The sequence below is a fragment of the Ovis canadensis genome, chromosome 2 (assembly GCF_042477335.2).
Source record: "Ovis canadensis isolate MfBH-ARS-UI-01 breed Bighorn chromosome 2, ARS-UI_OviCan_v2, whole genome shotgun sequence".
In the NCBI taxonomy this organism is placed as follows: Eukaryota; Metazoa; Chordata; class Mammalia; order Artiodactyla; family Bovidae; genus Ovis; species Ovis canadensis.
Genome location: NC_091246.1, coordinates 105,477,702 through 105,492,438, shown reverse-complemented (window position 1 = coordinate 105,492,438; position 14,737 = coordinate 105,477,702). Strand labels below are relative to the sequence as shown.

The 14,737-nt window shown below is 51.3% G+C and overlaps 1 protein-coding gene across 1 annotated transcript in view; it reads right to left on the bottom strand.

Annotated features, from left to right (window-relative positions):
* Window positions 1-499: 499 nt before the first annotated feature.
* The window catches only part of XKR6 (XK related 6), a 265,963-nt gene continuing 251,725 nt past the window's right edge, over window positions 500-14,737 (bottom strand). Inside the window, exon 3 of the mRNA XM_069576746.1 lies at window positions 500-1,625. Within this exon, the coding sequence (XP_069432847.1) occupies window positions 661-1,625 (965 nt within the window). The 3' untranslated portion in view covers window positions 500-660. The remainder of the gene's footprint in view (window positions 1,626-14,737) is intronic.

Sequence of the window (14,737 nt, the reverse complement as noted above, 5' to 3'; positions counted from 1 at the left end):
CACAGATAATCAGATAGGAAGAATGCTTGCTTTGAGTTTTATCCATCGGTTGCTATTTTTTTGTTTCTAGATTGGTTTCATTTGATTGTTAAATTTTCCCTCTCCTGGTGCAAAAAATCACCAGAGAGTTTTGCATGAGAAAACGCGACAGTACTTAATGAAACTCAGCACCTAAGGGCATAAGGCAGTTGAAGGTTTTGTTTGTTTGTTTGTTTGTTTCGTTTTGTTCTTTCAATCAGCACCAATCCCGGAAATGATCTACACTTGGTGTAAGGTATAAAACTGTGTGTTTTTTTTTTTTTCTTTTGGAGTGGAGACAACTGCTCCTTCTCCACCCTATAAACCATAGTGTGGGATTTTTTTTTTTAATACTGTTACTTATGTGTAAAAAACAAAAGAAAGGTTTTCTTTTTGTTTTTACTTACAAAACATAGAGAATATCTTTGTATACATACAGCGACTGGAAAGAAAGCTTATCTGAAGGGGTTGTGACTTATTATTTTCTTTTTTTTTTTTTTGGAGCATTGGTGGTGGTGGTGGTGGTGGTGGTGGTGGTGGTGGTGTTCTGTGTTTTGGGGGAAGGGAGGGTTCTATTTCTTGCAGGCGGCTTTACCGCAAACCACACTTCAGGTCCCCTTCTCAACTTGGGTCAGGATGCTCTCAGAGAGAAGACTCATACTGTAGCAGCTCATAAAGGAGCGGTCCGTCCCGATACCGGATGCCCACCGCGGTGGGCGTGACATACTGCAGAATGTTAATAGTCCTTCTCAACCTCCTGTCTACAAAATGAGCATCCCAAGCTGGGTATCTCTTTCTTGGCATGTCAATCTTAATGAGGGGCCCTTCTGGGAGGTAAGGACGCCCCGTCGGGGTAGCGGGCCCCATGGGTCTCACTTGGAACACGGGCAAGCAAGTGTCAGCCGTGAGGTCCTCCTGTTGTTCCGTTACGGCTCTGGTAGGCGTGACCTGGGCCCCCCGGTACCCAGGGGTCTGAGGCGCCATGGGCTCAACATCGGGGGGCAAAGGGATGCCCCAGAGCAGCTCGGCACAACAGGAGCTGGCAAAGATCTTAGCTCGCGGCCCCATGGGATGCAGCACGCCGTAGTATAACAGCATCAGTGCAATCCCAGCCACAAAGCTAATAAAGACACAACACAGTGCTGGCACCGCATAGGAGTCAGTGGTCTCTGGGTTTCTGTAAAAATACCAAAGGAACGTCAAGGCAGCATTCTCGGTCAAGACTATCGTATAATAGGCAAACATTCGATATCGAGTCCGCCCTTCCTTGACGTTAAACCAGCAGAAAATGTACACAATCCCTACCACCATGTTGAAGAGGATCTCCTCCCACTTGGACATGCAGAAGTCTGTTCCGCCATGGATGATCCAGAAGGCCATGGCGCACCAGTGGACCACCACGAAGATCCCGAAGTAGAGCTGGAAGATGGAAGCAAAGAGGGCAAAAGAGATAACTCTGGATGAGATGGTGAAGAGGCGCCAGAAGAGGTGGATGAGGGCCCCTCTGTAGCTCATGCTCTTCTTGTCGTCCCTGGAGTCCCGCAGCAGCTTGTGATAGGAGGCTAGCACCCAAGCCAGGGACATCAGGGAAGTCACAGAGGAGACACCTGCCGGAAAGACACAAACCCACACAGTCAAAACCGGGGACGTCCACTGCCAGGCACTGCAGGGCTGCCGGGCCAGGGAGACGCCCACACACACACACACACACACACATACACACACACACACACACACACACACAAACTGCAACCTAATGGAGGAGGGGGAAGCAACAAAGTATCAGGAACCAAGCTTGGAGGCCACGGCTGCTCCCTAAGCTGACAGCTTTTGTGAAATCGTGTCAATAACCCAGTCCAGAACCTCTGGAGATCCATAGCTGCAGGCGGAGGCTGACGTGCTTTGCCAAGGGGTTGGGGAACCTGGACCGCCTGGCTGGCTCATCACCTCTGCTGTGGGTGGGACGACATGTGTTTCCATTGTAAGAAATCATAAGCTCACCGTGGGGTCCATGCCCTTGTCACTAGCAGGCTGTGTTCTCAGAGGAGCCAGCGGAAAGGATTATGGGGTGTGAAGACCAAGAGCTTACTCGCTGCCCCAAGCTGCACAGCTCTCCTCTCAGAAGGTGCTTGTGTCACCCTTTGCCGTCTCATAAGCTCATCCAACGCCCCAAGGAGCCCTCAAAAGGCTCTTCTCCCACTGAGCGTCTTCTCACCCGCTCCCCGTGCGTCCCTGGCGGCTCTGCGGTAAAGAATCTGCTTGCCGATGCAGGAAACTTGAGTTCGATTCCCGGCTCAGGAAGATCCCCTGGAGGAGGGCATGGCTACCCACTCCAGTATTCTTGCCTGGGAAATCCCATGGACAGGAGCCTGGTGGGCTACAGTCTATGGGGCTGCAAAGAGTTGGTCACAACTGAGCAATTAAACAGCAACAACAGCTACACGCCCACTCCCTAAGGCCACTCTGATCAAGGACCAGGACAGCCTGTGTTTCTGGGGCTGCTTCCTCACTCACTCTTGGCCTCCCCACGGTGCTTGTTGCCTTCTCCCTCCAACCACTGCTCACGGCTCCTTAATGCCTTGACGGTGAAGCCCGGTCCCTCTCTGCCTCCCTCCAGCGATGGGAGGGAGCAGGGTAACTCGGGTTTTGGGGATTCTTTGCCCCTCCCTAGCATGGTGAGCTCTCCAAGGCCTCTGCAAGTTCTTCCCTCCAAGTTTCCTCAACAAGCAGGTGAGCGTGTCTGATCCCAAGCGATATTTGAATCCCTGTAGAGCAGCTTTATTTAGGGCGCTGCCTATCTGCTATTTGCAACTCAGTCAAACTGAACACATTAAACAGTGACCAGAGTCTCTCCCAATCCACCCACCAGCAGGCAACCATTAGTCAGACATCATCATGAATCCCCTCTGGAGCAAGACTCCCCATCACACCTCTGCTCCTCCAAGCATCATCTCAGTCTACCCAGCGCAGCTTTTGTTTTCCCTCTCTCCCCAAATTCCAGAACTAAATGCAGCTCAATTCAGCTGGAGTCCTGAATACTGCCCCGAGGGCCACATCTCCTAACCAGATCCAGCTCCCCCGCCCCAGAGCACGATTTCCACGATTTCCCTTTGGCGTTCTTCCAGGCTGGCATCAAAGCCACCTGGTCATTTTCTCTCTCCAGCTCCAAGGTCAGATCCAGAAGCCCTATTCTTAAGACTAAAGCAGCAGGCCCAGAACTCCAGCCTTCTGCTTGTTTTCCCCTCAGCCCCTGTTCACCTCTCCACTCCTCTCCCAACCTCAGTGAAGGATCAAAGTCCTCTGTCGCTTTACCCTCCCACCCTCCCCACACCCTCCCCTGCACGGGTTCTTCCTCTCCCAGCCCCCTCACCCCCTCTTTTTCCAACATTTCTAGAAGCTGTGCTGGTTTGCAGCTAGCAGAACATCAGAGTCTGATAACAAAAACGATGTTGGTGGAAGCAGAGAAAAAGCCTGAAAGGTTAACTATTACAATAAGTATGCATGGCTCTTCTGAGCATAACCAACGCGGAAAATAAACAGAAGAAATGATTCCAATTTCTCCATCGAAGCCAACGTTGACAATGCCTGCCAATGCTTCTATCACTTTTCTGGAGGGTTCTGAACACAGTACTCATGTGTGTCCTGTTTTGCCTGTTGTCACGCAGGACATTTCCACCAGCCTCTCCTGAGGCCACGAGGTGTCTATGACCATGTCACAGTGGTCCTGCTAACCTCTGAGCCTCCTGCACGCCTGTCCTTTGGGAGTTGGGGCTGGGAGGGGGATGGGTCCCCTTGGGAGTCACATGACTTGGGCTGTTGGTTCCTGGAGGGCAGGCAACATGCCAGGCTTATTACCAGACACCAAGCATCCTCAGAAAGCTTTGTGACATCACCTCGCTTCCAGTGAACACTATCACTTTTTCTTGATGCTAAAAGGGATGCATCTTGGGGGTGCTTCCACCCTCAGTGATCAAAGGGGAGTTCTACAGCAGCTGCATGGGAAGAAGGCTTGATTTTCCTGTTCTTCTAATAAAGCAAAATGTATTAGTTCCCCTGTCCACAGAAAAGCACGAGTGCCGAGCTCATGAAGTAAGAAAAGGCAGCTTAGCTTTTGCTGAAGCGCGGTCTAATCCAGTCTCTGAGTGTGCTCTCGAACAAATTTGGGGTGCAGAAGCAGGACAGGCCCTCAGCTGTCACGGTCCTGATTTCATTGCGTGGCGTGTTGTGACGGTAGCCCCGTCCATGCCACATAACTAGCAAACCGGAATTCAAACGTCCACTGGCTGCATGTGGTGAAGCCACATCAATCCTCTGTCGTCAGCGTAGTGTCTGGGTCACCTACGCCGCTTCCAGATCTGTTCCTTCGGGTGGCCTCAGGGTGTTACAGAGACCACTCACCTCTGAGCCAAACTGTTTGCTGCCTCAGTCCACGGTCAGTGCTTCTGGAAGTCCTCCCTAGGATGTTGTGTTCCCCAAATGTCATAAGACATCACTGCTGAATTACGAGGAGAGGTTCAGGAGACGGTCACGTGCAGGACTGAGCGCTAGCACTCGCCTGGGGGTCTGCGGGTCTGCTGATGTCCGGCCCACATCTTACCTCTCTGCCTTGTCCACGTCCAACCTGGCGAAGCTGTAGATCACTAAACATTATATCCTCAGCGGCTACACAGACCCCTCACTTCAACCCACTCACCCCACAGGACACAGGCATCCTAGTGGAAAAAACACACCTATGATTCACTGAGCAGGAATCTTACTGAGAAGAACACTGTGACGTAGGTACCGGCTATGGGCTGCATCTCCATCTTCTCCCCTCCCCCCAGAGTCTTAGGTTGAAGTCCTAACCCCCAGGAGTTTAGTATGTGACTGTATCCCGAGACAGTCCTTCAAAGGGGCACTGAATTTAACATGAGGTCATGGGGGCAGGCCCTGATCCAACATGACCTTATGAGAACAGATCACTTGGGCCCATGGAGATGCCAGGGGTGCGCTCATACAGAAGAAAGGCCACCCGAGGACACGGAAAGAAGACGGCCATTTCTATCAAGACGTAGAATCGAGATTTAAACTCAGACTCTTTGGCCTTAAAAAGTAGCCACTGTATGGAGAGACTGTACTTCAGATTTGGTCTTAGAAAGGGCTGGGCGCTCTGGGAGTGAAGGATCTAAGCCTTTCTTGGAGAGTGGACAGGAAGTGTAGCACTCACGGGTATCTGAGAGAGGCCCCTGATAAAGGAGCTGAAAACCAAATCCAAGTTCTCCTCTACCTTCCTCAGGAAAGGAACACGCAAGCCACAAAGAAAGAGGCGACCGCCAGAATTAGCTGAGATCACTCTTCTCAAAATGATCACTCTTCAAAGGCCTGACTCCCCTCCTGTTAGGTGATCTCTCTTCAAAGCTCTGATTTTCACTCTTCAAAGACCTGACTCTCACTCTTCAAAGGCCTGACTGCCCTCCTGTTAAGTGATCACTCTTCAAAGGCCTGACTCCCCTCTTGTTAACTGATCACTCTTCAAAGGCCTGATTCTCACTCTTCAAAGACCTGACTCTCACTCTTCAAAGGCCTGACTCCCTTCCTGTTAGGTGATCTCTCTTCAAAGCTCTGATTCTCACTCTTCAAAGACCTCTCACTCTTCAAAGGCCTGACTCCCCTCCTATTAAGTGATCACTCGTCAAAGCTCTGATTCTCACTCTTCAAAGGCCTGACTGCCCTCCTGTTAACTGATCACTCTTCAAAGGCCTGACTCTCACTCTTCAAAGGCCTGACTCCCTTCCTGTTAACTGATCACTCTTCAAAGCTCTGATTCTTACTCTTCAAAGGTCTGATTCTCACTCTTCAAAGGCCTGACTCTCCTCCTATTAAGTGATCACTCTTCAAAGGCCTGACTCTCACTCTTCAAAGGCCTGACTCCCCTCCTATTAAGTGATCACTCTTCAGAGGCCTGACTTGCCTCCTGTTTAGTGATCACTCTTCAAAGGCCTGACTCCCCTCTTGTTAACTGATCACTCTTCAAAGGCCTGATTCTCACTCTTCAAAGACCTGCCTCTCACTCTTCAAAGGCCTGACTCTCCTCCTGTTATGTGATCACTCTTCAAAGGCCTGCCACGTATTTCATTACAGAGGGAGGGGGTGCAGGGTTTTCCCTCTGCAGTGGTTCACTTGGAAGATTTCTGTCTGGCCCGAGGTCAACCCCAGAGTCAGCATGTGACCCTGGCCGAGACCCAAGCCCACACTGTGCTCAGGCTGGGTATGTTTACGATCCCTCCCACTTACAGCTCCATCACCTTCTGCATTTCAAAGGTCAGGCTGGAGACTGCTGAACACTCCCCATTCAGCCACGACGAGTTCCAGGCAGTGACCCTCATGTCTTGCTCGTTTTCCTGGTGCAGCCCACGAGGGGTGGGGGTGGGGTGCGGCTGGCCCTGACCTGAGTCCAGCCTCACCAGCTGGGAGGCCTCTAAGTCAGGGCCTCCTGGGGGGCCACCCCTGGGGAAGGCTTGGGTCAGGGGTCTCAGGGCTCTGATCACCAGACTAAGCATCTAAGGTTTCTAGAAAGAGGACGTCCGCACCTCAAGACCAATGAAACGGAGCACGACAGGCACAAGTGTCAGTTGGACAGCTTTGACCGGGGAGGCCCTTAAACCCAGTACGGTCACCCTCGGGTGGCCGCCGCGATGTTTCGGCCAGAGTTAAGGCTTCGGTACTTCTAAGGCCTGCGGGGCCTCTCAAGACACTGCCTTGAGTTATGAGTGCACCCTGTCCAGTCCCCGCTCATGCCCCTCAGCGCCCCCTTCTCCAATGGTCTCAAACCGAAGTTCCTGTCATGGTGCCAGGCCTTCGTCCTGGGACCGACTCAGGACAACCCCTGGCCGCTCTGAGGTCACCTCCAGCTAGCTCCTCACACCCGCTCTGCCCCACGTGCTCCAGGCGCAGTCCCACCATAGGACACGTGCGCCGGCTCTGCCCAGCACCTGCATGGCCCTTTCCCAGGTCCCCAAAGGTCACTGCACGAAGGCTTTTACCAGAGCCTGCCTTCTCAGCCAGGCCATCGCCAGCCAGACACTGCACACTGCAGCTCCCAGTACCTCCTCCCGCCTTCCAGCCCTTCAGTCCAGTTCAGTCGCTCAGTCGTGTTCGACTCTTTGCGACCCCATGGACTGCAGCATGCCAGGCTTCCCTGTCCATCACTAACTCCCAGAGCTTGCTCAAACTCGTGTCCATTGAGTTGGTGATGCCTTCCAACCATCTTATCCTCTGTCGTCCCCTTCTCCTCCTGCCTTCAATCTTTCCCAGCGTCAGGGTCTTTTCTAAAGAGCCAGCTCTTCGCATCAGGTGGCTGAAGTATTGGCGCTTCAGCTCCAGGCCGCACTTCCCACTTTAGTGACACCCACCGTCCCATACACTCTCTGACTCCTTCCCTTTTTCCTTACGTATGTTCTCACCTTGATGCAGGTGAGCCCCTCAAGGGCAGGGCAGCAACTGGTCTGGTCCTTCTGAAACCATGTGCAAAATCGCAGGGGTATTTTGATTCTCAAAGGGGCTGATGGAGAAATGAGCCCACCAGCTGTCTCACCCTCCCACCATTATCCCTGAAAGCGGAAAAAGAGAACTCCCGGGGAGCTTCCATTTGTGTGTGCGTCTTTCAGAAGAAAACCTTGAGGGCAGAAGGCAGAGGTGAGGAGGAATGATACCCACCAAGAGTTCCCAATACAGCAGGCACTGTGCCAGACACTTTGCATAAATTATTTCCTTTAATCCTGACAATAATCCCCTGAAATGCTTACTGGTACGCCATGTTATAGGACAGGAAACCAAGGCGCCAGGAGGTAAAAGGATTTGTCTAGTTTTAAGGCTTGAAGCGTGTACTTGTATTCTGATGGTTCCTCTTTGGGGCCATGCTGATCCTGGAGGGACCACCCCTCTCAGGTTTAGCAAATTCCTAGAAATAGAAAAGAAGAGGTGCTTTTCATATGCAAACCAACCAGTCCAGAACTCACACCTCCTTCTCTGGGCCCTGACACTCTGGGCCACTTTCAGTGTGTCCTAATCACCTCAGGGCCAGGTACCAGACAATCAGGGACAGCCCTGGACCCCAGAGTTTTCTGATATTATTCAGACTAGCCTATCCCAAGCCCCCCAAGATGATGTGGCATGCTGGCCTCTTCTTGGGAATCTGTGACAAGTGATTTTTTCAGTGGCAGCTGTCTCCTGATCTATTGGCCTTGAAATGCCCAAACAATAACAAAATCTGTCTTTTAAAACTGCTACAACGGGAGGGAGGTGGGAGGGGGGTTCATGTTTGGGAACGCATGTACACCCGTGGTGGATTCATGTCAATGTATGGCAAAACCAATACAGTATTGTAAAGTAAAATAAAGTAAAAATAAAAATTAAAAAACAAAAACAAAAAAACTGCTACAACATCAGCAAACTGCTGGTGAGGGAGCTTCTAACCCAGTACCTCCAGCTCCAAAGGCCCCAGTGCCCTGGGCTTACAAGCTCCAGTAGCTCCCCTTCTCCCATGGACTCACACGCAAGCTCCCATTGACGGTGCCCAAGACCTCGGGGTCTATGCCCTGCTCCTGGCCCATGGTCTAGTGATATTAATCCACTCACAGAGGCAGGAGAGCACTGTGGTTCTGCCAGCTGGGTAAAGGCAGACTTTAGAGATTCTAGAACAAATGTCAGCCACTCAGCTGGCCTGGCAGAAGCCTCATGAATGCCAGAATTCTGGTGGGCCTGGAGCACACTGTGAAGGAAGCCGTCTGCCATCACTGAAAAGTCCCGGTAAATCTACCCTCACTGAGGGGCAAACAGCCAACAAGATTCAAAGCTCTGATGCTCCCAGAATGATAGCTATTGAATCGTGTACTTCAAATGAATGACTTGTGCAGTATATAAACTGTATCTCAATAAAGCTGTTTAAATATTTTTTTTTAACAAAGAAGAAGAAAAGATGCTCTGCTGACAAGACCTTGGGCAGGGCTGAGCTATGGACGCAATGGGGGCATCATGCCCCATCCTCCCAGCCTCCTGGCTGCTCCCAAAACACTGGGGTCGTTTGCTTAGCTCAAGGCCTTGCGTTTGGCTATGCCCTCCTCCGGTGCACGTACCTCCAGTGACCTGCAGGCTGGATCCCTTCCTGCTCTACATCTTTGCTCAGAGGTCCCCTTCCTGCTCCCTTACTGAACGCTGGACATAGCTCTGCTCCCCTGTGGCTCTCTTTCCAGCTTTAGAGCCCTCTTTACCATTTTCTAATACAGAAGACAAAATCTTTGTTCTGTTCCTTGTCCACCTCTCTCTCCAAGACACATAAGCTCCATGAGCGCAGGGCTTCCTGTCTGTTTTATTACTCTTATCTGCCCCCAGCTCCTGGAACCATGCCTGGCACATAGTAGGTGCTTAGCAAACAGTTACTGAATAAGTGGTCACATTATAGTTACTGCTCAGGCTTCTGAACTGGCAGCTCTCAGAGCCTCCCCCTTGAAGCACCGCTGGTCAGCCTGCCTCGATGTCCCTCTTGTTACAGCATTTGATGTACAAATACGCTCAGGTGGCCAACTGTTATTTCATCTGTGCTAACTATTATTGGACCCCATGGACTGTAGCCCGCCAGGCTCCTCTGTCCATGGGATTTCCCAGGCAAGAATACTGGAGTGGGGTGCCATTTCCTCCTCTAGGGGATCTTTCTGAACCAGGGATGGAACCTCTGTCTCTTGTGCTTCCTGCACTGGGAGGCGGATTCTTTACGACTGTGCAGCCAATGAAATTGATTTACCCTGCCTTTCTCATAGCTTTCCTACCGCTTTAAGGACTTTTCCTCACATGTGCATCCTGCACTTAAAATTTGTTAAGAGGGTAGATCTCACTTGTTCTTATCACAATTAAAAAACAAAACAAAACAAAACAAAGAACTCTACTCTCTTTTTCTCTTGCTTGTTGTTAGGGGCAACCTCAGCCAAAAGTCCTCAGAATTGGATACAAAGTCAAGTTACACAGATGCACTGAAAGTGTCATGTCTCTTTAAAATCCTTGCAGATTCTGTTTAAGAGTGTAAGGTTTTAATGTTCTGTTTGATAAGAAGCCACTGGGAGCTGAAGCAGGGCTGTGAGCTGGAGTTCGTTGTTCAGGGAACTCTGTGTGTAGACCGCAAGCAAGTATCTGATGGGAGAGAGGAGGGGTGACTCCTCAGAAGGAGACAGAAACAGAGCTGGAGAGAGATCCTCCTCCAGGGAAGTGAGAGAGGCTGAGTCTGTGTTCTGGTGGCAGAAGGCAGGCATGCCCCTCTTCATCGCAGCTATCTGTGAAGATGCAAGGCAGCCAGGGGAAGCACACATCTTCCCCTTTATTATTCCAGGAGGCGAAGACACAGTCGTGGGATGAGCACCCTGAAGTCCAGACAGGAGGCTGGGAGATCTTTGTATCAATCTGGCCTGAAGCCCAGGAATATCAGAGCCAGCAGCTAGCTCCAGCTCAGCACCAGGGGGCTGGGGGTGGGACAGTAGGTGGGGAGTCAGGCAGGAGGGGGCTACCCCTCCTAACCATCAGGGTTAGGCCAGGTGGTGGCCAACATCACAGAGGATCGGGGCACCAAAACTCCCTATCACTTTGTGCAAGGCGATCCATTACCTGATGGTGTTTGACACAGTGGAAATTCACAGGTTGGTGTAAAGCTCAGATCTGTCACCTTCAGGCCATACAACCACATAATTGCCACCTTCTGGGCAGCAACTTTACCCGAGTGTAAATGATCAAGTAACCGACTTTGGGGAGTCCCAGGTGGCTCAGATGTAAAGAATCCACCTGCCAGTGCAGAGACCGTAGACGACATGGGCTCGATCCCTGGGTTGGGAAGATCCCCTGGAGGGGGAAATGGCAATCCACTCCACTATTCATGCTGGGAAATCCCACAGACAGAGGAGCCTGGTGGGCTACAGTCCCTGGAGTTGCCAAGAGTCTGACGCAGGCAATGTACCTCTGTACATTGAGCGACTGAGCATGGACGCAATCAGCTTTTGTGACCCAGATCTGGAGGATAACAACCGACGTCCATGCAAGCAGGACTGGAGAAAGCACTTTTCATATTAGAGAAGAGAAATCTCCCAAGAGGAGAGAGGTGGTCATCTTTGATCATGGGAGAGGAGGGAGAGCAGGGCCGGTTAACCAACCACACAGCTGGGCCTCCTTCCCCTGAGAAGGGGAACGTGGAAGACTGGTCCTCACGCAGAAGGGACAGCTGATCAGGAGAGGGAGCTGACTGGTCCTCACGCAGAAGGGACAGCTGATCAGGAGAGGGAGCTGACTGGTCCTCACGCAGAAGGGGCAGCTGATCAGGAGAGGGAGCTGACTGGTCCTCACGCAGAAGGGACAGCTGATCAGGAGAGGGAGCTGACTGGTCCTCACGCAGAAGGGACAGCTGATCAGGAGAGGGAGCTGACTGGTCCTCACGCAGAAGGGGCAGCTGATCAGGAGAGGGAGCTGACTGGTCCTCACGCAGAAGGGACAGCTGATCAGGAGAGGGAGCTGACTGGTCCTCACGCAGAAGGGACAGCTGATCAGGAGAGGGAGCTGACGCCTCCTCCAACAGGCACAGGCAGGAGCAGCAGAGAAAGCGGATGGACACCTGCATCTCTGGGGAGTTTCCTATCAGCTCTTGCAGGAAAAAGGAGCAGGTGTGAAGCGGGAGAGTTTCTGATAGAAGAGGAGCCAGCAAGTGAGCTTAAGAAAGGAAAAACCAGAAACTTCCAGTGGCCCAGTGGTTAAGACTCCGCACGCCCAGTGCAAGGGATCCAGGTTTGATCCCTGGTTGGGGGGCTAAGATTCTACATGATGCAGGGGGGCAGCTCAAAAAAAAAAAAAAAGACGACAAAGAAGAAAACTAATTAGGGAGGTTAACACCAAAGGGATGGAAAGACAGGGGCCTATTTAAGAGTTCAATGTTTGTCTAAAAGAAAACCAGTGTTTAAGGATACCCACCGAAGGATAGGTGTGTTTGCAAACCCATTCCTGACACAGCATCTTGCCTATAGCAGAGCAGATGCCTGACACGTGGCGGGTGGGAGGCCGCGAACAACAGGTCACAGAGTCGTATAAGAAAGACACCACCTCAGTGGGGGCTCAATCCCAAAAGGCAGGCTCAGGCACTGTGTGGGTGAAGCGAGGGGCACTCCCCCACCCCGGCCAAAAGCATCAGAAAACCCCCAAAGTTGGGAAAGGCGACAGAGCTGCTGACTCAACCCGATCCCCAGAGAGCATCTTTCATCTCAACATACCCCATCTCAGCCTCCTTCCATCATCACCTCCCCCAGGCCTGCTAAGTGTTGTTGATTTCTGCTCCAGAGTTGCCTGCCAATCCGTGCACTTGGCTTCCTTCCTCTTCCATGCACTCCAAGCCCATCGTTTCAGCCTTGGAGCCCCACAGCTGCCTCTAACAGGTGCTCTGGGCTCTTGGTTTCCTCCCTGCACACCAGGAAAGGGATCTTCTCTAAAAGCTAATCTGGCACCAATGCAGGAGACACGGGTTCAACCCCTGATTCGGGAAGATCTCGCACGCCCTGGAGCAACTAAGCTGTGAGCCACAGTTACTGAGCATGTGCTCCAGAGCCCAGGAGCTGCAACTACTGAAGCGCCTAGAGTCGGTGCTCTGAGACGAGAGAAGCCACTCTCCATAACTAGAATAAAGCCCGGGGAACAACGAAGTCCCATCTCAACCAAAAATACATAAAAAAATAAAATTAAAAAAGCTAATCTGGGACCTCTCCGGTGTTTTAGTGGCCAAGACTCTGCACTCCCAATGCAGGGGGCCCAGGGTCAATCCCTGGTCAGGAAACTAGATCCCACATGCTGCAACTAAAATTCGTGCAGGCAAATAATTTTATTCTTTTTTAAACTAATCTGATCACATAGCTTTCCTACATAACCCTTCCCACTGCACTTGGTATACACCCAAGTTGTCAGGCCCACGCCTTCCTCCCCACCCTCCCCCACATCACTCTCCTTCCCCTGACTGCTGACCCGCAGCCATGCTGAGTCCTGTCATATTCTAGAGTAAGGCAGGCTTTTCCCACCCCAAGGCCTTTGTATATGCAAGCCCCTCTGCAGGGAAAGTTGTTTCTGCTCCTCCCATAGCTGGTTCCTCCTCATCGTTTATACTCAGGCTAAGTGTCAACTCTCTAGAGAAGCTTTCTCTGATGTGTGTGTGCTAAGTTGCTTCAAGCTGTGTCTGACTCTGTGCAACCCCATGGACTGTAGCCCGCCAGGCTCCTCTGTCTACGGGATTCTCCAGGCAAGACTACTGGAGTGGGTTGCCACGCCCTTCTCCAGGGGATCTTCCTGACCCAGGGATCCAACCCATGTCTCTTATGTCTCCTGTCCTGGCAGGTGAGGTCTTTACCACTAGTGCCAGCTGGGACGCCCAACCCTGCACAGATAAGCTCTCTGCACACCCCACCCCAGGTACTGCAGTCCTGGCATCGTGTTTGTTTGCTTAAAGCATTTGCCACAATATGCCGGCTACTAACTGCTCCTGTTATGTCTCCCAAGAGAGAGTGGAAGATTCATGAGGGCCTGGACCACCTCTGTTATGTTCCCTGTTACCCTCTGCAAGCAGCGTGGTGCCTGACTGAAAGCATCTTTGTGGACCGGAAGATTGTGTCATGTACCCGTAAGACACCCGCCAAAGTGCTGTAGACGGGCACGTGCAGTTTGCTAGACCTTCACAACCACCCAGAGGAGTTATTACGTCCACTTTCCAGATGAAGAAGCCCAGTTAGATCAACTTGTCCCACGTTGTAAAGCCAATAAGTGGCGGAGGTGGAATTTACACACAGCTCTGGTGGACTTTTCTCACCATGCGGGAACACCTCCCCATCCCTGCCATAGCCAGGAAGACTCTCGAAGCTCCCAGCGGACACCAGGCTCATTACCAGTGAAAAATGGCATATGTTACCAGGTAAAATGTATAATTTTTATCTTTATTTAAACTTGACCGGAGACATCTGATTTAAGGAGGACTCCAAATGACCAAAATATTTAAATGAAAGTGAAGATGAAAGTCGCTCAGTCATGTTCGATTCTTTGCGACCCCATGGACTATACAGTCCTTGGAATTCTCCAGGTCAAAATACTGGAGTGGGTAGCCTTTCCCTTCTCCAGGGGATATTCCCAACCCAGGGATTGAACCCAGGTCTCCCGCGTTGCAGGTGGATTCTTTACCAGCTGAGCCACAAGGGAAGGCCTATAATATCTGCATAATATCTGCATGATTTAATATTACCACTACGATTGTATTTTGAATTGATAAGCATCAAAGAATTGATGCTTTTGAATTGTGGTGCTAGAGAAGACTCTTGAGAGTCCCTTGGACTGAAAGGGAATCAAACCAGTCAATTCTAAAGGAAATCAACCCTGAATATTCATTGGAAGGACTGAAGCAGAAGCTGAAGCTCCAATACTTTGGCCACCTGATGCGAAGAGCCAACTCACTGGGCAAGACCCTGATGGGGGGAAAGACTGAGGGCAGAAGACGGAGACGACAGAGGATGAGATGGCTGGATGGCATCACTGACTCAATGAACACGAGTTTGAGGAAACGCTGGGAAATAGTGAAGGATGGAGAAGCCTGCCGCGCTACAGTCCATGGGGCCGTAAAGAGTCAGACACGACTGAGCGACTTAACAAAAACAACCAGTTTTACGGGTAAATTGGATACGAATCCATC